At 41.3% G+C, this 26,954-nt stretch overlaps 1 protein-coding gene across 18 annotated transcripts in view; it reads right to left on the bottom strand.

Moving 5' to 3' along the window:
* The window catches only part of COBL (cordon-bleu WH2 repeat protein), a 175,255-nt gene that overhangs the window by 111,400 nt on the left and 36,901 nt on the right, over positions 1–26,954 (bottom strand). For 17 of the 18 annotated variants that reach the window (XM_071804413.1, XM_071804407.1, XM_071804412.1 and 14 more), the window contains one exon: positions 9,248–9,454. In XM_071804413.1, the coding sequence (XP_071660514.1) occupies positions 9,248–9,447 (200 nt within the window). In that variant the 5' untranslated portion in view covers positions 9,448–9,454. Of the gene's footprint in view, positions 1–9,247; positions 9,455–13,142; positions 13,255–26,954 lie in introns of those variants that run through there. The other variant, XM_071804411.1, reaches the window with a different exon arrangement.

Below are 26,954 nucleotides of genomic sequence, written 5' to 3'. Positions count from 1 at the left end.
AAATTTGGAAAAATAATCTCCACAAAACTTGAAAAAGGATTAAAAAATAAAAAAGGAAGAATTCTGTGATGAATTCTACAAACAAAATTCAAAATTCATGTGTTTCCAGAGAAGAAAAAGAGCTGGGAAGTCCCTGCAATGAAGTTACTCTTACATCAGATTTCAATTTCACAAACTTGAAAAGTTTTCTTTTGTAACTGTAATAAAGATCAGCTTTATTTTAAATGGGAGTTTTTTTTCAGGTAACTCCATGTATATGCCACACACAGAAGAACGCCACTAAACACAGCAAGAGAATGGTATTGAGCCACCTACTAATCTAGACCAACTTTTCTTTCTGACCTTGGGCTGAATATGGCTCTAGGATGATACAAAGAGTCAGCCCTTCCTTTGCTTCCATCTCATTCCAGACATATCTGCACTTTATTCTAACCTGATTTTGAGACCTGGTAGAGAGCATAATTTACTTTCAATTCAGGCAGGTTTGATCATAAAGGATTAAATCTAAAGCTAAAATGAAGTGAAATGTCTCCTGCCTTTCCAGCTACTCATCCAAGAAACACACTGCTTTCTTATTTTAATAAGATGTTGCTGAAATTTCGGATGGAGAGACCAAACACTACGTGACAGATGCCAAACACTGATGAACAAATACTACAGCACAGAAATAAAACTGGAGGATGGACACAATCTAACATTCAGAGAGGATGGTCCAGACAACTATCCTTAGCAAAGGAGAGTACTTAGTTCTGTTCTGATACTCTTATTACTAAGCTGTTTGACATCTAACACCAATTCTGAACAGTAAAAAATAACTACTTTGTCAGTAATATTTATCAGGCTGAAGTCCTGGTCAAGTTTGAGTTTGTCAGACCACTTGCATCCTGCTGTTCACCAGTAAAATGCAGCAAAGACATCTATAGTTTAAGAGGCGGAAAACAACCACGTTTATTTGGGTGTGGCTTGGCCTCATCTTCTTGGATTACACAGAGAAACCAATTTTAAACTACAGCCTTGTACATCTAGGAAATAATGTGTAGGATAAAGTTGTACTCTATCAAATGGCATTGACTTGATTATTACCTTCTACTTTCATGCTACAAATGCACATTAAAAAAGTCTCAAACTGGAGGAAAGAATCTTCTTTATTTAGAGCAATGCCAAACACTTGTTAGGAATCTAAAGACACAACTGAATGGAAAAGCAAAGCAGTAGTGTAAAGAGGGTGACCTCAAGTCTCTGACACGTTGACTATCTGCATTTAAAACCAGAAAATAGCATTAATATTATTATTTTCTTATGCTCTGAAGTACAGCATGCATTTTATGAAAATACTAGTTTTCCTACACAACCAGAAAAGTATACATTAAATAGCAAACTGCATCAAAAGAATTACAGGAAGCATGATAAACAGATACTCATAAATGCTTTCTATTTCTTTCCTTATTTTGCTAATGCACATTTGGCTCTTTATATCCATAATTGAGCAAGTCCACAGAAGGAACATCAAGATGACACACAAGAAGAGGCAGAGGATTGGGTTTGTTGAACCTTAAGATGAGAAGCATGAAGGGAGATTTGTTGCTGTCTATAAGTACCAACCTGCAGGGTTACAGAGCCAGACTCTTCCTGGTGGTGAACAGCAAGAGGACAAGAGCCAAGTGCCAACACAGGAAATTCCATTTAGGTACAGAGAAACATTTTTTTTCACCACGAGGATGGTCAAGCCCTGGAACAGAGAGGTTTGGAAACCTCCTCCCTGGAGGTATTCAAACTTGCCTGGAGACAGCCCTGAGCAAAGTGCTCTTGTGAGACCTGCTCTGAGCAGGGAGTTAAAGCAGGAAGTTACAGTGGCCCTTCTCCAATATAAATTATTCTAAAAATTATTCTAGTACTTTTTTTTAAAGCCTACAATGAGCTACTGTAGTCTTGACCTGACCCCTATTTAGTATTTAGTTAAGCTCATTTTCAACCCTTTTGCTATATCTGCCCTGTTCATTTTCTTCTAACAACACCTCTCTCATGTTTCGCCAACCTGGTCTAATTTCACACCTTCAGTCTTTCTTGAGACGTAGTTTTCTATGTTGAGCTACAGGCCCACAATTAATATCACTTAAGAGTCTTTTACTGCAAATTATGTGAGAATATTCTTTCTGTGATGACATTAACTTTATGCTCTGCACTGAGCTCTGTTCTCCAGTATTTGCAGAACATGACTACAGCTTCAGCTAGTTTATTGTTTGTTCTAGTATTCTGCTCTCTCTGCATCACCTGGACGAGAGAATTTATCTAACATGTAATTCTTCACGGAAACGATTGCTGGGCATTGGAACAGGCTGCCCAGGGAAGTGGTTGAGTCACCATCCCTGGAGATGTTTGAAAGGCGCTTAGACAAGATTCTTAGGAACATGGTTTAGTGCTAGAGTCAGGTTATGGTTGGACTCAATGATCCTGAGGGTCTCTTCTAACCGAAATGATTTTATGATTCTATGTAAGATAACAGCAGGAACAACTGCTGTTCAGTCTACTCTTCTGCATTTTGGTCTACTCTTCTGCATTTTGGTCATCCATGTGCTGACTACTCCAAACCAAATATCATTTTAGCTTCAAACATCCCAGTTTTTCTGCAATGTATTTCAAATACTACTGACTTCTCAAGCTGCTCACACTGTCTGTATCTTTGTTAATCAGGAAATCTTCCTCATCGTCACTCAATGTGAATGGAGACAGATGCATGATCCATTTATTTACAGGTTACCCACTGAAAGTATTATCTGTGAGAATTCCAAAAAGAAAAGATTTCTGGTAACTCCTGTGAGCTTTTCCACTTATTTTCTTTTTAAACATCTAGCCATTGCCTCTATCAGACCTGCTAACAGTTTGTGTGGATCTGCTACAGATCTATAAGAATTAAATAAGAAAGTGGCCAACGCTCTGCCCATCCTTTCAGCACATCAGTTAGTGCTCGTACAACAGCAGAAATATAAATTAGTTGTGGGGTATCCTATAATCCTTTTCAGGGGGAGAAGGCTAACAGTTTTTCATGAACACTTTTACATGTGTTACAGTAGAGTTGATAGAGTTGATAGGGACCAATTATTTTTAAAAAAACCCTGTTTTCTAATACCATTCTATTGCTGCACACACTTCTTAAGGACTCAACTTTGTTCTAAAATCTGCACTATGTATTTTCAAAATCTCGAATAAATTGTGTGTTACAAGATGGCAATAAACTCTTTAAGAGGTTGTCACCTTGAGTTAATTTCTATTAATAAATCTACTTTAAAATTCCAGATTTCAATAAAATAATTTAAAATAGCACACGCTTTCTTTTTTTCCTTGAACTATCTTTCAAGACAATGAGAATTTTTCGCCCTCTTAGTGATACTTATAGGAACTTTCTATATAGAGAACAAAGTAAAATTAACAACATGCTGTTGTGCTTACATACAACAAACAAATTGAACGAGGTAATTTTGACTTTTAACTTGGTTCATTTACAATAACCTTAAGTGATACTAATTAACTAGAATAGTTACATTTTCAAACATCCTCTAATGTACTTCACTGCACTGTGAACTGCAGAAATTGCAGAATCATTTTTCATTATGATGATGCCCCGGGCAAGGTTTTGCGAATTTTTTCTGCAAGAGAAAAGCTACATCACCAGGGTACCCAAAAGCAGATTTTGCAGAACGCAGTTTTAAGATGGCAGTGAAAATACTGAAGATTTATAGCAGTATAAACAACAGCAGAATTTTTCTGAAATGTCTTTCCATTTTATCACCATAGATAAAAAGAGTGATCAGGGAAAAGAATTTATTACCTGCACTGGCTCCCATACTTCCTTCAAACTAAAAGAAACACATTTGTTTTAAATCCAGTATCTTCACCATTAAATGTTTACCTCTGCGTATCATTGTACCTCGTAGCTGTCCAGTTTGCAATGTCAAAACAATGCAAAAAGATTAAGCAGCTTGGGCTTTCACCCAAACCTGGAGTCTTAAGGCAGTTCATCCCCTAAAACTTTCCCCTGCTCTTGACTTGTTTTTTTTATTCCACATGCTTAAAAATGTAACCAGAAAATTTCAACTTCCAGTGGTCAGAAAGAACAGCAGTAGATGCCAGGTCTGTTCACAGATTGATGCCACTGTAAGGCAGGGCGCATTACAGGGTATTCCTTATTTCATAACTTGTTAGGATTATTTATTCCCCTCAGTTCCCATAATCTTCAGTTTCCCACAACTGGCCACCCACAACCTCTGCGCTGACAACTATTCAAGATTTTAAACGTACTTGAGCTAAAGTTCACAGTGGAAGCAAAATAATTGGCAGTGCAGAGGTAAGCCTATTTGGGCTGCCTTGTTGTGGCAGGACATTGGTGATCGGCTAGAGAACCTGACTGTAAAAGTTCGTCATGTAGGCGTCCATGTGCCTAAAAGTCGAGACACTGAGGAACATCAAAACAACCAGCAAGCGGATCAGGCTGCTAAGACTTAAGTAGCTGAGGTGGATTTGGACTGGCAACATAAAGGTGAACTTTTTTTAGCTTGGTGGGCCCATGATGCTTCGGGCCATCAAGGTGGGGATGCAATAGATAAAGGGGCTCATGACCGAGGAGTGGACTTAACCATGGACACAGTGGCTGACATTTGTCACTCACTCTCCACCCCAAGCATTCAAGATAGCGCTGAGGGAGAACACCTACTACCTAGGTTTAGGCACTGGTGATACTCAGATTAGCAGATGAGTACAAGCAGGCATTTAATTGCTGTCTAAATCAGGGGCCTAGACCTCTCATGCAGTCAATAGAGGAAACTGGGCACCTTCACAGAACAATGGCAAGATCATACTAGTCATGTAGAGTGCTTAATATAGATGATATAAATAACCCCACAGAAATGTCTAGGTTTAATTTTCGACATTTCTTTTAGGTCTAAATTAACTAAAGACTCTAATAAAATACTCAGGCTCAGTGTATGTGATAGCAATGGTAGCGATAATAAACATCTGTGTGAGAGACAGAATGTTTATCGTACAGGGATCTTCCATTTATTCTCTGCTCCTTTAGCTTGTACATTCTTCAAAAGGCCACATTAAACCACCACCCTTGTAGTACTCTTGGAGTGTTTGGTTTGGTGTTTTTTTTCAATTTGTTTGGTTTGGTTTGTTTTTTGAGGTTTTTTTGTTGTTGTTGTGGTGTTTTGTTTTGGTTGGTTTTGGTTTGGTTTGTTTTTGGAGGGAAAATATTTTCTAACTATATGGCAATTATGTAGCTCTCTATACAAAATGCTACCTGAAGATCAGCCTCTTGTCAGCTCCCAGGTGGCTTGTGTTTGCCACTGAAATATCACCTTTCTTTGAGATCTAATGACCAACGAGTTTTATGTCCTGTTCTATTTTCCAGACCTGTTCTCTTCCGTCTCTCATTAAATCCAAATTTCCCCATAAAAACTCGATCACTAAATATATAACTTGAGAGCTCTGATAAGCACTGCTTTCCTTTAAAACCTTTAACATCAGTTTGGCTTTGGGGTTGACCCACACAAGTTGTATCTGTCTCCTGAGAGTGGCTAAGAGAACACTAATTTCTTCAAGACAAGTAGGGGGAAAAATGAAGCACCAGACACTACAGACTGCTGTATACATCCTCCTCAGCCATAAAAATACACAAACAGTCAAAACAGACTAATATATCAGACCTAGAAGAGTAGTTCTACAGGAATGCAGGCTAACTACTGCAAACCCCAAATGCAAAATAAGCAGAGGCCCTGACTTATCAACAGGCATCTACGTAATCTTCCTGATCTGGTATCATCACTTCCTACGGTTTCTTGACCACTACTGACCACAACATTGTTTCCTACAGTTTCATCATACTATTGAATATATTTTAAAACTCTTCCAAATTATTTCTTAAAGTCAAAAGTCTTCCTCTTTCAAAACAGTTCCCACAGAGACAATGAAGAGCAGGTAAAGGTCCCATGGTGAAGAATTTCATCTCAAAAATGCTTTTCCAGTACCATTTGCCCTTGATTGTACCTAGTGACAAGCACAACCTCTCTTCTTGTGGAAAAAAACAATACACATTCACATAGAAAAGGCTTCCTAAATACCAGCAGATGCTTTGCTGTCTACACAATAGCAATATATTTATGCAGGCAAGTTCTTAGAATCATAGAATAGTTTTGGTTGGAAGGGATCTCCAAAACCCATCTAGTTCAACTCCCCTGCAATGAGCAGGGACATCTTCAACTAGATCAGGTTGCTCAGAGTCCCGTCCAGCCTGGCCTTGAACTTTTCTAGGGATGGAGCATCTACCACCTCTCTGGGCAGCCTGTTTCAGTATTTTACCACTCTCATTGTGAATCTCCCCTCCTTTAGTTTAACACCATCACCCCTTGTCCTGTTGCAAGAGGCCCTGCTAAAAAGTCTGATCCCATCTTTCTTATAGGCCACAACAAGGTCTCCCCAGAGCCTTCTCCAAGCTGAACAACCCCAACTTTCTCAGCTTTTCCTCACAGGAGAGGTGTTCCAGCCCTCTCATCATTTTTGTGGCCTCCACTGGCCCTCTCCAACATGTCTTTCCTGTACTGAGGGCTCCAGAGCTGGATGCGGGACTCCAGGTGGGGTCTCACCAGAGCAGAGTAGAGGGGCAGAATCACCTCCCTTGACATGCTGGTCACATTTCTTTGATGCAGCCCAAGATACAATTGGCCTCTGGGCTGCAAACGTACATTGCCAGCTCATATCCAATCCACCAGTACCCCTAAGTCCTTCTCCACAGGGCTGCTCTCAATCCCTTCATCCCCCAGCCTGTATTGGTACCAGGGGTTGCCCTGACCCAGGTGCAGGACCTTGCACTTGGCCTTGTTGAATGAACATCATAAGGTTTCATAACCTCTCTTGAGCTCATCCACGTCCCTCTGGATGGCACCCCATCCCTCAGGCATGTAAACTGTACTACTCAGCTTGGTGTCATCAACAAACTTGCTGCAGGTGTACATGATCCTACTGTCTGTTTCACTGATGATACTAAACAGTACTGGTCCCAGCATGGACCCCTGAGGGACATCACTTATCACCAGCGTCCATCCAGACATTGTGCCATTGACCACCACTCTCTGGGTGCAACCATCCAGCCAGTTCCTGATCCACCAAGCAGTGCACCCATCAAACCCATACATCTCCAATTTAGAGAGAAAGATGTTGTGGGGGACCATGTTCAAGGCTACAGAAATCCAGACAGACAACATCCCTAGCCCTTCCTTTGTCCACTGTAGTTACTCCATTGTAGAAGGCCAACAGTTTGGTCAGGCAGGACTTGCACTTGGTGAAGCAATACTGCCTGTCTCAAATCACCTCTCTGTTCTCCAGGTGCCTTAGCAGAACTCCTAGGAGGATCTGTTCCATGATCTGCCCAGGCACAGAGGTGAGGCTGACAGCTCAGTAGTTCCCAGGATCCTCCTTTCTACCCTTCCTAAAAATGGGTGTGATGTTTCCCTTTTTACAGGGACTTCCCCTGACTGCCATGGAGAGTGGCTTGGCTACAACATCAGCCTATTACCTTTGGACTCTGGGATGCATCTCATCACATCCCGTTGACTTAGATGTGTTCAGGTTCCATAAGCAGTCATGAACCTGATCTTCACAGTCAGAGGGACTTTGCTCCCCAGTCCCTGTCTTGCAGTTCATTTTCCACTCAAGAGGTGTGGGAAGAGAGCTTGCCAGCAAAGATTGAGGCAAAGAAGTTGTTGAGAACTTCAGCCTTCTCCTTGTCACCAGTTTACCAGTCTTGCTCATCAGGGGGATTATGCTTCCTTTGACCTTCCTTTTCTGGTTTACATACCTGTAGAAACCCTTCTTGTTATTCTTCATATCCCTTGCAAAGTTCAGCTCCAGCTGCACTTTGACCTTCCTGACTCCGTCTCCGCACAACCGGGCAGTGTCCCTGTGCTCTTCCCAGGACACCTGTCCCTGCTTCCACTGCCTGTGCATTTCCTTCTTGACCTTCAGTTTGACTAGCAGCCCATCTCTTGCCTTCCTTACCTGATTTCTTACACCTGGGGATTGACGGCTCTTGTGCTTGATGGAAAGCATCCTTAAAGATCTACCAGCTTTGCTCTGTTCCCTTGTCCCTGAGGGCAGTTTCCCAGGGAGTCCCGTTGATGAACTCCTTGAAGAGCTGGAAGTCGGCTTTCCTAAAATTCAGGGTCCTGACTTTATTCTTTGTCTGTCCCACATCTCTCAGGACTGCAAACTCCACGAGCATGTGATCATTGCAGTCCAGGCTGTCTACATTAGATGTCACCAATTAGCTCCCTTGCACTGGTGACCATCATATCCAGTATCACTTTTCCCCTGGTAGGGCTGTCTATTACCTGTCTGAGGAAGTTACCCTCAGTGCACTCCAGGAGTCTCCTGGATTGCTTACATCTCACTGTGCTACTTTTCCAGCATATGTTGGGGTGGCTGAAGTCCCCCAGCAGGACAAGAGCCTGTGACGGAGATGCCTCCTGCAGCTGGAGTAAGAAGGCTTCATCAATAGTCTCGCCCTGACTGGGCAGCCTGTAGTAGACATCAATCACAAGGTTGTTGCCTTGGTCTCTGATTCTTACCCATGAGCTTTCAACTGGCTCATGGCTATTCAGCGACAGCTCTTCACACTCTATCCATCTCTTGATGTAGAGGGCAACCCCTCCACCCTCCCTTCCTTGTGTGTTCCCCTCTTAACAGCCTGTAGCCACTGATCGCTGCACTCCAGTCAGAGGATCTGACCCATCAGGTTTCAGTAATGGCCACCAGGTAGTAGCCTTTTAGCAGCAAATGTGATGAATCATTCATCTTCTGAGCTTGCTTCTCAGCTTGACTCCAGACAGGCATACTATCAGGATTGTTGTTTGCCAGCAGCACCTACTTCCCTTGCACCAAAACCCCTGTGTATTATGAGAGCAGATACAATCTGAGATTAGCTCAGTGGCACTACATGGAAGAGATGGTTCCATACACATACTGAGGGTGACCCATAGGGAAAAGAGTGACATAATAGCTGCTAAATCCTTCTTGCCCCAGCAGAGAGGGTCCTTTACACATGGCTCTTGGGACTCTCTAGCACAACAGCTCACTAAAATACAGCAAGAAGCACAGCAGAGGAACTGCATCAGCTCAGAAAGGGAGACATTAATATCAGCAAGCACCCCACTGGGAACAGAGGGCTCCAGAAAGTGGGAGCTAATCAAAGCCTTACCTTCCTTGTACTGTGCAATTCTGCTCCAACCCACTGGGTAAAATGACTGTGAAGTCCACCGATCTGTTTATCATGTTCTCTTTCATGCTCACAAGGTTCTGATCAGAAATTACAGCTGTCTCTGCAGGTGACTTGTGCTCACTGTGAATTCTACTTGCTGCAGAAGGCTGATTTGGTGGAGGAGGAGCGCGAGCTTTCATTCTTCTCCTTGAGAAATAAAAACAAGAAGAAAATCAATAATTTCTCATAAGCAAAGTATAAACCTGTTAACAAGAAATCATGTTCTTTCAGCCATAATCTCAGATTGTTTTAAAACATTCCCCTAATGCAAGTAATTTTTCTTTATCATGAAACTTTTCAGTGGAGCTGCATTTTATTTTTACCTCCTCTCTCAAAATATGCTATTCTTTTAATGATGAACTCCTACTGTTTGCTTTCCGTGCCCCAGGGGATGAATCAGTTTCATGATTAGGAAGTGAAATAATCATTATTCTGTCAAGTATGAAGCAGGCTCCTAAGAAGAGAGAAACGGAAATGATGGGTCCAGTCCAGACCTGACTCAAGAAAAGAGTCATATTTACAGAAATGAATGTTTCCTCCAAGTCCTAACAGCAGGAGTGGAGGCAGGCTGAGGTTTCATTGAGCTATATTTGGGTTCCACGGTATTATTCTACTTGAAATATTGCCTCTTCCTCTGCTCTGAGTAACTAGTATTAAATTTGGCTCATCGAACTTCATAGGGAAGCACCATGCAAAGGTCAACCATGAATGATATCACTTCTTACCATGCAACACTATGAGACTATAGCTCTTTGAAAGCACCCTGAAAAAGACTCATTCTTCAGTAGCAGGTTATGCTCCATAGCCGACATACAGAAAATCTGCATCAGCGTGCATCAAACAAGCAGTGTACTTTACAGAGATATGAAACCACCACAAACTCAAAGTTTACTTCACTGGCAAACTGCCAGACAGATAAGTAACATATGTGCACTGTTCGACTTCTGAATAGTTGGCCTCATACCAAGCACACGTCTAAAAGGATTAATTCTGATGATTAATAACCCAGTGACCTCTTCTGACTAGATTTATGCTTAGCTTAAGTCAGATTTTAGTGTAACAGATGTAAAAAGCAGTAAAATATTTGCAGAGAAATTATTACCCAGGCTTACTGCCTGCATTTTTTAATCTGCCTGTTTTTAGGGTTGAGGAAGAGATTATGATTCCGCACATCATTTTCACCCTGCAAACAACATAAACAGAGGTCCAGAAAAGAAGAGCACAGAAAAAGCACTCTAACCCGTAAAAGCCTGCAAAGCTCAGTGGTTCGTTCAGCCAGGGGCAAAACTGCATTCAGGGGAAAAAGAACAAAATATTTAAAAACTGAACAGGATTAATACCAAACCAAATTCTTCTTTAATTAGAGACAAACCGTATTCTCACAAATGAAAAGACGAAATATACAGTTTGGATTACCAATGTAAGCTCCTAGCAGAGAAAAAAGAGTTCAGAAACAATCCAAATGCTCTACACTTTTTAATCAATATTTGCATTTGACCAACAATTTCTATAATGTGTCTCAACCTGAAAAAAATCATTACATTGCCCTGAAAATGCACATTTCAGTGAGAACTCAGCAGGACTTCCTTTCATTTCCTGTGTGCATAACAAATGGCATTCTCTACAAAAATGCAGTGAGAGCTACTGCTGTATTTACTAGTATACAGCAATTTTTCTTCCATGGGAAATTTTCTCTAAACATTTGATTTTTATCCTACATACACCCCATGAGTCATACAGTCATCAGTCACTAACTTGCAGCTCCTACGCTCCTCCCCATGGAGGTGATGATAAGTTCAAGGCTTTATTGTTTGTCTTAACTACCTTGGCTTTCTATATGTCTGTGAACCAAACTCTTAATTTATTTCACTGTTTATAAAAGAAAAACAAGGAAACTGCGATTAATCTTCTGCTCAGATCCCTTTATGTTTGGCTACAGTTGTTATGTGTAAGCAGGTGGTGAGAGATATGGGAGTTTTTAATAAATCCAGATCATGCCAACCTTGCTTTATAATCATGTGGTGCAACATTGAAGGACTTCGGATCAATTTACAAATTATGTAATTCTTGCCCTCCATAACATCAACTGCATCAATATAAGTAGCTACAGAGATTCACATCAGCTTGTTTCTTAATAGAAGCTTTTCCTTTTTGGTTTTAAAGCTTGTCCTATAATGTTGGGGACAATTCCAACACAGTGCTCCTGACAAAGTACCAAAGGCAGTGGGAAGGAAAGAAGCAGGTAAGTGTCTTGAGCCTGACAGAACTAGTTTTTTTTTAAACTAAGATTTACCTGGATTTGCAAATCCCCAATCTCACAGTGAACAGAGAGAAAACAAAGCAATGCTAATAAAATAAGCACAAAACTGAAACCAGTTGAAACTGAACAGACTTGAAACTGCAGGACAGAAGTGAAGAACGACTAAGTTTTGAAGCTGATGAAGGAGCTGGAAGTAAATCTGGAATATGCTGTAATAAATGGGTGTTTTTTCCCTAGCAATACCATAAGCTGGATCTGGGTTTCTGAAGGAACAGACAAACAAGGCCAGACACCTTAATACCAATTTATAGCTGTGAAACGGGAGTGTGATTTTTATTTGGCCACTTTTTAAGTACCCTTTACACCCAATTCTGCAGTTACAGACCTTGTAAAACACTGCTTGAGGCTGGGGTGGGGAGCACAGTATTAGGAAATCAGATATCATGCCATCAAAAGCATCAGCTATACATCGACTAGTGATGTCCACTTTACCTCCATAAAATATGTAACAACGCATATTCTTTTTTGGCATTACACAGTCAGGGCCTTTTAGACACTACAATCTCTCCTTTTCTTTTGTGCAGAAAGGACAGTGCAGGTCTGTTTCCTTCAGAAACATTGGAGAAAGCAAAAGGGAAAACATTCTCACTACAGTCTCGCTAACCTAGCAACAGTTCAGGTGACCTCATACGAACTTTTCCACAGTACTGACTACATATTCTCTTGAAACACTGCCACTGCTTTAAATGCCTGGTTTTCAACATTTTCCAAATGACAGATCTCAAACTATTTCAGTGGAAGTAGACCCCTTTTAAGCTTACATTTCCAGAGTGATCCGTGACACAGATCTGCATTTCCTAGCTAACTTTCTGAAACATCTCAGTAGCAGAAAGTAACTCGGTGAACCGCGGACTGAAACCCACAGCTCAAGCTCTACCTTGAGCCTGCAGGAGCAGCTGCTTTCTGACGGGCCCCAGCAACTGCAGCCAGAAGGTGCCGAGAAGCCTGTTAATGCTGTTCAACCCAAGTCAGAAAAGGAATTCAGCTTTCTCTGTCAGAGCCACAACGGTTGTAAAGGACAAGATGAAAGCACTCCATAATAAAAGCCATTTTGTTCCTCCACTAAAATAATGCACAGAGAAAGTGTGTCACTTCACAGCTTGTTTTAAGCATGGGTACTTACCACACTATAAACACAACATACTATTAAAAAGTTGTATAGTATTCTTCAGTGTGAGCTAAATTCAAACTAAATTTAGCTTAACAGCATTTTTTTCCCCACAAACATCTTTCAGTGTGCTCAGTAATGAGGTACTTGTTAGGCTCCCCCACCTGCTATCAGTCTGTGGATGAAGTTGCAAGCGGGAACACTTCAAACCTGTGATTCACTCATTATTACACAAATGCTTCAGTCCAGCCCTTGATAAGGAGACAGAGTCAAAACAAATCCCCGATTCTAATACACAAATTACAATGCCTTTTACCAAGGTTCAAAATAGTTCATCTCACTTTACTGTAAGCTGAAACAATGCATACAGCGATTAAATAATTACGCAGAATACATGAATAACCTACCAGCGCTGTCCTCAGGAACAGCATCAGGCTTCTCAAAACGGGAAAGGAAAAACAAAAAGCAAACTGACCAACACGAGCAGTGTTTCTGTAGTACAGCACATAGAAGAAATGTAACAGAAATGAAGAAAAGCTTCACCAGATTAAGAACTTCAAGACAAAGTTAACACAAGCCCTTTGGACCTACACTTTATTAATATATAACCACCAAGCAATAGGAGGCAGCCTGGACTTTACAATTCCATGCTGAAAAGACATGATCTCTATCTCAAGTAGAAGTGGTCCTGGGACTTCCACCCTCATGGCAATGCTATGCAGAGATTGTCTTTCTTCAGATAAGGTTTAACACACAGGCACACAAAAAAAAGGTGGAGGCAGAGGGGGAATAATGAAGTCATCCTACAAATTTCCACCATACTGGAATCTGGAATCCTCTCTGCCCTGTAAGGCAAAGGCAACTTAACAGGTACAAGGGCAGAATTCATCCCATAGATGTCAGCAGGAGTTTGACAAGAACTCCATACTACACCGGCTTGTAGAATCCAGTCCTTTCTCTGCCAATTCTCTTTCTAGCCATGCATTTAAAAATTAAAAAAAATGAGCAACCAAACAAGACAAACACACACACCCCCCCAAAAAAAACCCAAACAAACAGATGAAGGAAAAAAAACAACAACAAAACCACAACCAACCCTCAACACAGCAGAAATATGGGCAACATTCATTTCTGATACAGTGAATAACTAGCACTGGACCTCCAAAACAGTCAAGTCAGTTTGCAATCTTGTCAATGCACAAGGCTGAACAGCTGCAGAGGGTTCCCCCGTGACATTCGTGTACACCCCATCTCATAATTAGGAGGAACAAATTAACCTGAGAGTGCTCTGTGATGAGCACAGGACAAAGTGTCACTTGGGTGGAAAACAGGAAACAGCGCAGTAAACTTTCTCTGCTTTCAGGTGATTGCACTCCTGCAGTCTTTTGAGCAGAAATCTATGCACATTGCTGTTTGAGAGAAAAGAAAAAGCTGAGGAGTGCCTATACTCACTCTCCCTCTGCCAATTTAGACAGCAAAGCTAGAAACCTAGCCCTGAGGTACAGCTCAGAGTCCGAACCATCAAGACAAAGACAGCATGGTAAAAGTCACTCCTGCATAGTGATCTAGCCTGTGAAACAGACATCCTTTAGAGAACACTTATTTTTTCACTCTTCGTCGTTTAATAGCAAAGCAAGAAAACCCAAACTACAGGCTGGGAAAAAGACACCCACCACATCAGAATTAACAGTATGCCAAGTTCCCTCTTTGTAAGTAAAATCCTTTCAGCTTCTGGACACGGCAGTTCAGAAAAATTACAAAGCAACACAAACGTAAAGGAAATACAAACATACTGGCACCAACATAAAGCCACCTCAAGAATGTTGAAAATGGAAAACAAAAGTAAACAAATCACACAAGGACGGAGAACAGAAACCAGGAGAGTGTGATCGTGTCCACAGCTGCTGAAGAGGAAGGAGTTCAGCCAGAGAACCCTACATCATAAACTAGATCTCCATTCCACCTTGCCATCTGCAACACTTAGACTAACCAATTACACTGAGCTTTTGGGCTGCTCTTTATTTGGGGGGGAGCAGGGAGGGGGAGGTAGGTGAAAGATATCCAAGAACATTCTCAAGTTTACCTAGTCTATCACAGGCAAAATACACGGATTCATTACAAGTATGTGCAATACAGGTAACTTATGCCATTAAATGTCTCAAAGAGTAAGTAAATTGCAGGTCTAAAATACTACTATTACAATCACTTTTTTTTCCCAGTGTTATTTTATAGCATTTTGTAACATTCATAATTTACAAAAATTTTACACTTTCTAAACACCTGAAATCTTCAGCAGACACTAAGATCTAATGAACTGGATTACTCCCATATTGTTATGGTTCAGGAAACAATTAGGGTTCCTGAAGTGACTTTATTTTTTTAAATAAGATTTTCTTTTTTTTTTTTTTTTTTAAACAGACTTTACTCTAAATTTCCTAGGTGTTAGAGTACATAATTATTTTACACTTTTTCCAAATTTTTGTTTGAATATCGTATTACTTTTAAAATATCATTCAGTTTCTAAGGCAAGATCAGACTGACAGACATGATGAAAATTATTCCCTTGCGGGCATGATAAAGTCACCCAAAATAGACAAGAAAAAATAATTTGTTTTTGGCAAAGAAATTAAAGTTATTTAATTGTATTTTTGATCTTCCATTTGATTCTACTGATGAGAAACCCTACAGCTTTATGTATTTTAAAAATAAAGCTGAAATGCCAGGGGAAAAAAAAATGAAGACTAGAAGCAAACTGAAAGAGAGCATTTGTAGAAGAGGAAGCAGAGATGGAAGTGCATGACCATGCTTGCCCAAGGGTGAAATTAAAGGAAAATAAACAAAAGTCAAGGCGAGCTGATACAGTCTAATGGAAGTAGTTCCTAATGACGTATCTCTAATTTTAAACCTTTCACAAATTTAACCAATCGATCATTTAAAAGTGCTGTGCCGCAGTTTCCCAGTCTCAAATGTACGAGTGAATTATCTCATTGTTATAATAACTGCTACCAGGGACATACCCCCAGAGCTGACCCATTTCAGGAGAGGCTGAGATGTCCCAACCCATGGCAGAGACCTGGCTGCTCTGTTGGTTGTGAAGCATCGCACAGCTGCCGAACAAGAGAAAAACAGCTGCACCTGGCCAGGGCTCAGAGTCCTGCACTGATGCTACGCAGCTGAACTACTGAGAGCTCATCCTCTGGTGAGAATGCCAAATGATTTGTTAGCCTATGGCTGGTATCCTCAAATACAGGGTTTTTATATATGTATCCTCAAATACAGTTTTTTTTATATATCACCCACACTTTCGTTTGAGAGTATGTTTTCTTCCAATAAAAGCCTAATACTCCTTCCAGTCACTGAAGCATTCCCTCAAGATCCAGTTCATAGCATCATAGAATCATTTTGGTCAGAAGAGACCCTCAGGATCATCAAGTCCAACCATAACTTGACTCTAGCAGTAAATCACGTCCCTAAGAACCTCGTCTAAACGCCTCTTAAGCACCTCCAGGGATGGTGACTCCACCAGTTTCCTGGGCAGCCTGGTCCAATGCCTGACAACCCTTTACATGAAGAATTTTTTCCTAATATCCAATCTAAACATCCCCCGGCGTAACTTCAGGAAAAAGCAGTTCACGTATCAGTTTTGTGACAGTCATTTTTTAGGGCCAGAAGAAGCCACAAGCTCGCCAACCCAATCTCCTGTAGTCCAGTTCACCCCACTGCTACTTTAGAGAGCCCTCACTTGAGAGTGCAAGCAAAGATGGGGCTGTATGTGGGATGGGTTTCAACCGATCAAGGAACAACACTGCAGCCTACAAATGCTTTACATCTGCTAAACACAGTCACACTAGGGAGCCTAATAGATCTACCTGTATCAGTTCCCAAAACAAAAAACACAAGCCTTAGAGGAAATCTTTTAAAAAGCAGCCAAATCCCAGGATTTGGGTAGACGCCCGCTACAGTTAATGAAAACACAGCCTGAGTAAGCACTGCAAGGTCTGGCCTAATAGCTGTATCACAGGACTTTTGAGATACCACCCACACATTCAGTGTGTGGCAAAGACCACACTACCAGCCAGTGCCATCACGTGCAGCTCCATCAGGCTGTGCATCAGTAAAGAGGAATGAAACAGGAGAGCAGCTAACATTATGTAATTATTTGCCTCATCTGCTGAAACAGGTGATAAAGAAAAATAGAAGTCTATCGTGCTTAAAGGCAAGAAAGCACAGATGAGTTGCTCTATACTGGAACGTTAATTTCCTGCATTCTAAACTGCAGTACTATCGCTTCTCTGAGTCAGATATACACCAATAGTTTTAACTCTAGTTCAGGAGATATGATCAAAATAAAACCCCACTAACAATTCATACCAGAGGCTGGGTAACAAGCCTTCCCTTCAAAAATATTCGGTCTAGAAAAGCAAAAGTAGAAAATTAGTACACTGGGTAGGGATGATGAAACCTTGCTCTTCTCACAATGACATCTGCCAGAGGAGAAGACTCAGATGAACCAAAACACAGATAAAAGCAATAGACAATTACATTCTAGGACGTAAGTATGTTTAGCCACCAGCATCTGAGCTAGAACTACCTGCCAGTTTCACAATGACCAAAATCAAGATTGCCAAGCAATGGCTCTTACATTGACTTGCAAAGGAACCAGCAACGCATTAGTGCAAAGCCTTCAGTAACCAGCCATCCTATCCTATTCCCACCAGTATTTTTGAACTTCTTCCTCCATTATCTACACACTCACATTGTTTTTTCTCCATTTATCAAGTACCAAGCTATCAGTCGCATTCCATTCTGAGCAAAAATAATTATGATTATGATAATAATAATTATAATAACACTCTAAGGTAAACATCACATTGCACATGCTCATCTGAAATGTTATCGAGTTCCTCCACCTGTGATTAAATCAGGCTACTTTGCAGAGTATGATTAAATAGGAAAAGAGATTGACGCTACTTTTATGTTACTGATGCTTAAGCACAATGGCACTAGTTACTGGCCAAAAAAAAAAAAAAAATCTATGCTAACATCCCATACATAGAGAAACACCCAGAATATTGCTGCTTGCACTGTACAGTGCCCAAGCCCTGCTGCCAGGGCACTCTGTTCTGTTCTCAGTGCTCTCAAATCTCCACTGAGCTGTTTTAAGGATGCTCAGTTCAGCATACAGGAGGCTAAAACCATGCAGACAGCTGCTGCACACTTGAGTTCTCTGCAGATGGCAAATCCTATGGCTAAACTGTGAAAAAGACAACTGGTGAGCCAAATAGTGAGATTTCTCAGCATTATTCATGAAGTTATAGTCAGGTTCTTGTTGGCTAACTGGATTCTCAGTAACCATGCTCACCTGTGGAACAACATGGGCATGAAAACAAAGTCAAGCATATTTCTAAGTAGGCTGGAATCACTGCTGGCATTGCATCCTCTGCGTATTGGGGCCAAACAGGCATCCTTCAGATGCACTCACTCTGCTACGCGTCAGCTGTGCTTTTGTGAGGATGCTGTAGATCTCACCCATGTGCCTGGTGCCACCACTCCATGCTGAGCTCTCTAGTAACACTCTTAGGTCTGGGAAGGTAAGTTATTAGTTGGAACAGGTTTTATTAACACCCAATAATTGCATTAGTCTTCCTATTTATTAACAGCAAACCATGAAATCAATAAGAATACAAGTTGTAGAGGAGTCAGTGACTAAAGGTCTGATTACGCTAGGCTGAGGCTAGCTCAGAAATACTCGCAGTGTATGGTACATCCCCTGAAGTTATAGGTGCTGTATAGTCTTAATCTCTTACCAACAATCACTTTGAATAAGGCTATTTAAATAAAGAAATATAACAGTTTACTGCTTAATACCACTGATTTATAACCTCTCTTGTGGCAACTTGCACTGCCCATTAAGATGCAACTTCAAGGTGCATTTACACTGTATTACTGAACAAATGTATCCCAGACTGTGCTCAATTTTTGTGCTCAGACTTTTTAAACTCACTACCACCTACTGAGAAACATTCTCTAGAGCAGGGGTGTCAAACACATTTTCACCGGGGCCCACATCAGCCTCGCGGTTGCCTTCAAAGGACCGAATGTAATTTTAGGACTGTATAAAATGAGTTTGACACCCCTACTCTAGAGGCTTGAAGACTCTGTAGATAAGGACCCTACTGTAGTAAAGTGCTTTCTTTATTGTCTATTTACAAGGGACACAAAGATGGAATCATCTTGAAATAAGCAGAGAAAAGCAACATACATAACTAGCAAAATTCTGATGCGATTCACTGTGCTAATTTCTGGTTTTATAATATACTTACAAGCTAGTGGGTACTTCAGTAGAAAAACGCTGACATTACTATAAATTAATATTCCCACCAATACCTGTTTCAACTAGGAACAGCCTTAAAACAGTGTCCACCTGATGTGCAGATAGGGCAGAATTGTGTTTAGAATGATTACTTCCTTAAATAAGTACACCTATCACAAACATTAACACATGTAACTGTGAGCTGACAGATCACCATTCCTCATTTAACGAGAATGCTCTAGGAGTATGCTAATCAAGTTCATTTCACCTATTCACCTTACACAACCGATCCCACAAAAACAGGCAGGCAGTGGTACTTGAAGGAGAATTTCCAGAGTTAAATCTATGTTATTCCATCTACCTCCATGATGCAAGATCACAACTACTTCAGAAAACCTACACACCCTAAAGTACCAAGGAGGAGGGCACAGACAAAAAGTTGAAGGGTGTGGACCAGAGTAAAGAGGCATCTTGGCTCAGTTCCAGAGCACCCCTTAGATCCCAAAGGGCTTCCCAAAATACTAGAAATTATGTTTCTAGGTGGAATTTAAATTAATCACTAGCAACTAACTCTATGTCTTTCCAGGCTGCATGCCAGGACACACAGAGCAGGGCACCCAGGCCTACTGAAGCCTTTTATTTTCCAGCAGCACTGAGCTCTCCTAAAAGGGGGAAGGCCTTTGTGCTTCCTGGGCTTCCTCTCAAGTTTACTTGCCCTTGGAGAAGCGCTCATGATCCTGTCATGGCTGACCTCACATCAAATTTCTTCGGGTGGGGAGGGGAAGGTTGCATCCAAGTCCAATGCCCACTGTTCCTATGTGTTCATAAGTCCAGATCCAATGATAAACAAGGAGACATAACATACTTACTTTGGATTGCCAGTTCTACAACATCAAACGCACGAATCTACCCTCTTTTTTCATCTACAGCTATTCTGTAAATTCTGAATCTGTAGAAAACTATGTGTCACACAAGAAGCCCACACCAGAGCTACGGGGGTAACAAGCTTCTCTTTAGAGGTAGGGAAAAAATCCCCTAAATGATCTAATGATGTAATTTGTGAGATACAGTCTACATTCACTTCCAGAGAAATAGCAGAGATGCCAGGACATTCCTTACTCTCTTAATCATCTCCTTAATTAGCATTAATTTGGTTTTAATTAATACTCCATCACAAAGTAAGAAATCACATACATCAGCATATTAAAAAGGTTAATGAAGGGAATATGTCAATGAGATAAAAAAATACCCAACTGCAACACAATTCTAAACTATTGTCAGACCCCTATATTTATGGGATGCCACCGGTGCTTTATCAGGAAATCCCACTGATTCAGCTGATTTTCTGTGTATCTTTCTGATGCTGATTCACTTAATAAAATTTCTTATGAGAACCACATGTATTTTGCTTTCACTTCTAAGATATTCTCTTCTTTCTAAAGGCCACAGGAATCAAGTACTTGGTAGTTTAAATTTGAGTATTTTGATTTATTAAAAACAAACCATAAACTTAATTGTAAAGTTATAAACCCTACTCCAGCTCTACACTGGAGTTAAGAGGCCTACATTAACATAAAAACAGAAAGTCTGATGAAAATGAAAGCTGCACGTTAACACAGATAAAAACACTTGAAACACCAAACAGCTGATTAGCAGGACTCTGAAGTTTGATCTTGATTTATCAAGTAAGAACAGAAATGTTTTAAAGATTTTTAAATGGCAGCAAAAAACATTTGTTTAGTTAGTTTCCATTTTAAATTCTGTTTAATGTATCCTGTAGGCACACGTGGTACTTAACTGATTTTAAATCTTGCCAAACAAAAAAGAATGTGGTACCAACTGAGCACTTAACAGCCCCATGCAATGCAAACTAGAACACACTATGAAGAAAATCTTGATAAATCAGGCATGTCAACACACCCAGACAGTATCAAATGGGAGAGGAAGCAGCCAAATACCCTCCCTCTTTATCACACACATTCAAATCAGGAATGATTATTCTGGGTGTTTTATTGCTGTGTGGCACTGGCACAGGGCAAGAGCCTGGGCCACTTCGGACTTTACAGAGTACAACAAAGACCTTGCATCATCCCCACCAGCAGACTAGAAGCCATGGGAATGGTGCTACCTGTTAATAAATGAGAAAACATTACCATGAGAGAGAAGGTATCTACTACCTGGGAGGTTTAAATGCTACTCAGAGATAACCCAGTGCAAACATGCTTGAGGCTGCTCTGTAAGTATTGATGGGGTATCACAGCAGGGGCAGCAAGATTGTGTAAACACGCCTGAGCTGGCTGCAAACTGAGCCGAGCCTCCAAAACCCACACAAGAAACAGAGTATACTAGACTACCTTATAACGTGAACTGCCATACTTACACTAGAAATGGCAAAAGGCTCACATACCTCAAATGCAAGCACCAAAACACTTTATAATTTAGAGCTAGTCTTTTAACCAAAAGATTTCAACCTTCTCATCAAAAAAAAAGGGAAAAAAAGAGCAGTATTAATGCCATCTGATTTCCTTCAGCTTCCTTGTCGGGACTGATTTTGATATCAAAAAAGGTTAGAAGTCTCACTGAAGCTTTTCTCAATTCTGGAGCACTTAATGACTGTCTTCAACTCTGGACCTTATCCTGCAGCTATCACCCAAATGAGGTGGTTACAAGGCCTCTCTATCAGCCACCAACTTTCCAGAGACTTATAAAAAGTTTTTATATCAGGCTTATCTTTCCTTCTGTCAATTAAACTGAAATCAAACCAATGGCTGAAAAACAACAAAAAAAAAACCAAACAAGAAAATACAGGCAAAGAACATCATCAAATACACTTCATCTTATAAGAAAATCATGTTTAAACTCTGGAATTATATGGCTACACAACCTGTTGGCAGGCTTTACTGAAACAAGGGTGCCTGTCCCATCTGAAAGCAGCCACCTGGGAACCCTGAATGAAAACAGAAGAGTTCGGAAGGGTTTAACAATAAAAATCAAAACAAAGAAATCCTGGACTCAGTGAAGTCAATGCGAGATTTGCCACTGACCTTGCAGAAAGCCAAGTTTTCAGCCTGGCAGAACCTCAACAGAGCTCACTTTCATCTCTGTGTTGAACACAATTTTCAAGCACCAGGACAAAGCTGATCACCAGCAGCATGGCACCTAGAGAAGCACTGGAATGCTGAGAGCAACTGCGTGATACTACCCTAGATATCCAACCAGCTGCCTTTTAGATCTGCAAAGGCACAGCTCTCTTATGTTCTTACTGTATCTCATTGAAAACTTTAAGTATCAAATATAACTAATATATTAAACAAACAAACAAACAAAAAACTGAGATTAAAAAAAACCCCAAACATTGAAAAAACAAGGAAGCCTATCTTCATATATTACCACCCTGTGCCATTTCCGATTCTAAAATCGGTCAGAGAGGTCAAGGAAACCTGAGGACACAAGATACAGTCGGAACTGCCACACCACAACATCTTTGGTCACCTCCCCTGAAATAGGAAGGTCGGTGGCATAGTGATAATTGGTGAAATTACCAGCATACAGAGAGCAGTCCCTGAGCCAGGGCCTAACAGTTGCTCACTTGACATACGTGCTGGCACCATTTTTCCCAAAGAGAGACGAGGACACTTCACCGATAGCAGATCTAGCATCCTCTCCGATATTTATCAGGCTTTCCTGGCCAGGAAAATCCTGGATGCAGATTACAAAGCAAGGTTCTTTCACACACTCCTACTGAGCCCAACACAAACTGCACCCAAGCAAAGCAGCAACGCAGGAGAAACACGAGTGAAATCTACCAAAACAAAAGTGAAAGGGTCTCACTTCCCTAGCTGAGTCGTGGGTTTTCTACATCGAATACAGAAGCACAGATAGCAAAAAGGGAGCCGATAGATTTAAACAGAGCATTTCAAGTTGCTGAAAGTCAACAAAAAATATAGAGCTGACAGATCCTCCAGAAAAAATGCTGCCTTTTATTTTAGAACTAAACAAAACCAAAAAAAAAGCATATTTTTCCCCACTTCCTGAAGCAAAAGTAACAACCTCCAGTGTAAGATCTTGTTTATAATGTTTGATTGTCACATTTGAAATAAAGGCCAAAGCAAAGGTATATATAAAAGGTTTTTCTCCTCTCGCACCCCCTTTTATAGTACAAATTGCAGCAAAACCAATTACTGGTTTATATAAATAAAACGTATTTTTCCCCAAAAAATTCTACCTTCAAAAGGTAGACTACTCAAGAGGTCAGGGGGTTAGTTAAAATCCATGTCATTACGAGAGCTCTAGTTCAAGATTCTGGCAGCCCTCTTCATCTTACTACAGGAGACCATGTAAAAGTCCTACACACAGTGGGCTACCACAGGCCCATGACATATCCCAAAACAGTACTGCTGTGTGGTTCATACGTTGAAAGAACTGAACAAAAGCATTGGTACCTTTCTTTACTCAAACCTAAATTTGGGTTTTTTTTGTTTCTTACCAGCAACAAAAACCAAAACCTCCTCTGCAGGCTACCCAGTTAACTCAGGTATGCCAGAGTACGTGTGCCTAATCCGACATGCATCTGCCTACAATGAATCATTACCACCCAGTCCTGGAGCAGGAAGGTAAGCAGACACCAGCCTTAGCTCCATGGACCATTCATCCCTCTGAGCTGCTGAATGAACGCTGAACCCAATGGAAAAGCAGGGTGTAACCAAAACCAGAGCAGGCAGAAGAATCGGCAGGAATACAGGCACTAGTACCACCAAGCTTCTTCCCACAGGCCACCACCCACCACTGAACCTTGTGTTCAAAGTCTAATTGTAATCCCAAAGAAATGACAGTGATGCCATCTGATTTACTCCGGCAAGCTCACCCAGCCCCTGCCGTTCAGGATAAATGCTGCTAAATGAGTATGGGCTGCTCACACCAGTGCAGGAAGGGTGTAATGTTTTCTTGCACTCCCCTTTCAGGGAAAAAGCATACCACACTCAGGGCTGCTGCATACTGTAACTGACAGAGCATAGGCATCTTCTCACCTTCACAGGACATAGAGCACATAAATGCTGCTTTCCCCTTACCCAAACAATACCATACATATGTATTGGACATAGACAGAATGCTACCAGGCTACATGCCATTCTTTCTGTCAGGGGTGATAGACGAGAAGTAGGACTAAATACTATATAAATTGCATTCCTTATTTATATTCAGCTACTTCTGTGCAGCATCGCTATATTTTCTATGCAAGTTCTGATACGATACTCCTCTACAGTTCTGTCCATAAAGAATTATTAGAGACATCTACTGACACAGGCAGAGGCAAAGCTGTTTGATCACTCCTTGCTGCTCTATGGGAGGATGTCACCGAGTGCTGCTGGCAAAGCAAGGATGCTTCCAACCCAGATTTCAGTCACCCCAGACCTTTCAGCAGGCTATATTCCACCTCACAGCACCAGGGAATAGGATCAGCCAGCAAGGGAGGTATATGCTCAGGAAACTGCATGAGAGATCCCTAACCATCAGTGTGTCATCACCGCCCACGTTCGGAGCTATGGAAAGAGACACTGAAGGCATTTATGCACCGTGGAGTCATTTGTTGACTATACTGTCAATGTCAAATCCTCACAGGAGCATGAGATGTTTTTGACAGAGCAGTTGGTCTGCTAGGTCCATAAACACAATAAAAGAACACACCAAAGCTTTTATCTGGCCTGCGAGCGTCAAAAGCTGTGTTCCTGCTACCAAACATAATGTATTCTTGGTCTATTTAACGAGGCAGCAAATGAAAGCCTGGAAGCAGATGCCTCCTGACATAAGCCTGACAGAGGCAGCAACACAGAACAACTACCCCAAGTGAATCAAACACCTGTTTTCACACACACACATACAGAGATCAGCCAAAACACTATTTGCAAGCAGTTCCATTTGCCTGTCAATATCCAAAGACTTATTAATGCATCAACCTTGTTCCAATTTTCCTGACCATGCTGCTGTTAAAAGCAAGCTATGCTTTATCACAGATGTCCTTGACCACAGGATTAGGTCCAAAGAGATGAGGTAGGAAGAGTGAGGATTTCATTTCACCACTGCTGCTTCTCTCAAAGTAAATAACAAATTAAAAGTTGAATCTTTCACTGAATACCTGGCATGTTGATAGTCTTGGCAAATGACAACTAAATTAAACATATATGAATGGTGTCACGTAACAAGTCTAACCACTTATTTTTAAACCTGGAAGAGCCTGAACAATTGAAAATATCTGGGTTTGGCTTACAAAGTAATTCTGCACACCCTTTTCAAGAACTCAGTCTGCATAGTTGGTAGTAGTAGACGGCACTGAAAAGAGAGAAGAAATCTGAAACAGAAAGACAAAAATGGAAATACTTCCTATACTTGTATTGCTAATGAGAAAACAGTATGTAGCATAACATTGGTTTTAATTTCTGCTGCAGAAAACGATGGGACAGGTTAAGGATGGGAAAAAAAAATCGGTGTATGATATTGATACTAAAGAAGCACTTTGTAAAAATAAAATAGCCTAACCTTAACCTGACTTAGCAGCCTTTCCCTTGAATCAGCAAATTTACACCCAAGAGGAATTGGTGTCTAGTAGAAAAGCAATGTGCACTTGCAGTTTAATTATGCATATACATACAAAAAGGGAATTTCTGTCAATCCTTAAACATATTCACTGTTGAAAGAAGAAACAACTAATGTTAACAGGAATCTTAATTCTGGCTTCATTTGGCATTATTTAACAAGCAACTTATACAGCTAATTAATTCGACTGTTTTGCAGTTTTTACTTCAGCCAGTCTGAAGAAAAGACACAGACATACAAAGACCAAACACGGCCATGTATTTCCAAGCATTTTCCTAAACTGAAGCGGAAGAGCATTTAAAAAACACATGTACAGGCCTGTACATCTAACTAGAAAGGTAAATCTTCCTGCCAGCGCCCGACAGACAGCAACCAGCTGGGTTGATGCCGGTCCCGCAGGTGAGGCGAAGGCAGTGCAGGGGCGATTTTTTCCTGCCATCCTTTCCTCCTCACTCTCACCTTCCTCCTCAACCGCCTCCTCCATGGGCTGCAGTCCCTTCAGGACACTACCAGCTCAGTCATGGTGCCACCTGCAGCACTGGCCTCACTGCTCCCTTATCTCAGCTTTTTCTGCCCTTTCTTAGCCAGGATTTCCCCGAGGCGCCCACCTGTAGCTGAGGGGCTCAGCCTGTGGTGGGGCCATTGAAGCCGGCTGGAATTGGCTGTGTCCGGCATGGGGTAGCTCCAGCCACTCCTCACAGGGGCTGCCCTGGCATCCCCCACCTTGCCAGTTATGCATGGTACAGTTAATAATTGGCACCACTGGCTAAAATGAAGCAGCAGAGAAGTTTCACTTTCCATTTGGCTTCTCCAGTCGCAGAAGCATGCCCAGGAATCGGCAGCTGAGGCACAAGTACAGGCTGCGGGACAGCAAGGTCCCATCCATTTCTCTGCTGCAGGCAGATCCCTCCAGCTCTCCCAACTCATCCAGTTTCTCCTTCTCTGGCAACACATATTACAGCAAAGTGCTCAGACACTGTGGAAGTGGAGAGCTAATAGAGATTAAAAAAGTCTAGCAGCATCCTGATGTGCACCTAGAATAGCGTGGCCAGCAAGACTAGGGAACTGATTGTCCCAGTGTATTCAGCACTGGTGAGGTTGCACCCCAAATATCGTGTTCAGTTTTGGGTCCCTCACTACATGAAAGACATTGAGGTGCTGGAGAGAGTGAGGAGGAGGGTGACAAAGCTGGTGAGGGGTCTGGAGCACAAGTCTGATGAGGAGTGGCTAAGGGAACTGGGGCTGTTTAGCCTGGAGAAAAGGAAGCTGAGGGGAGACCTGATCGCTGCCTACAACTACCTGAAAGGAGGTTGTA

Source organism: Patagioenas fasciata, chromosome 2, assembly GCF_037038585.1.
Source record: "Patagioenas fasciata isolate bPatFas1 chromosome 2, bPatFas1.hap1, whole genome shotgun sequence".
Taxonomy (NCBI): Eukaryota; Metazoa; Chordata; class Aves; order Columbiformes; family Columbidae; genus Patagioenas; species Patagioenas fasciata.
The sequence above is the reverse complement of the archived record's forward strand: the minus strand, read 5'-3'. Positions and strand labels throughout refer to the sequence as shown.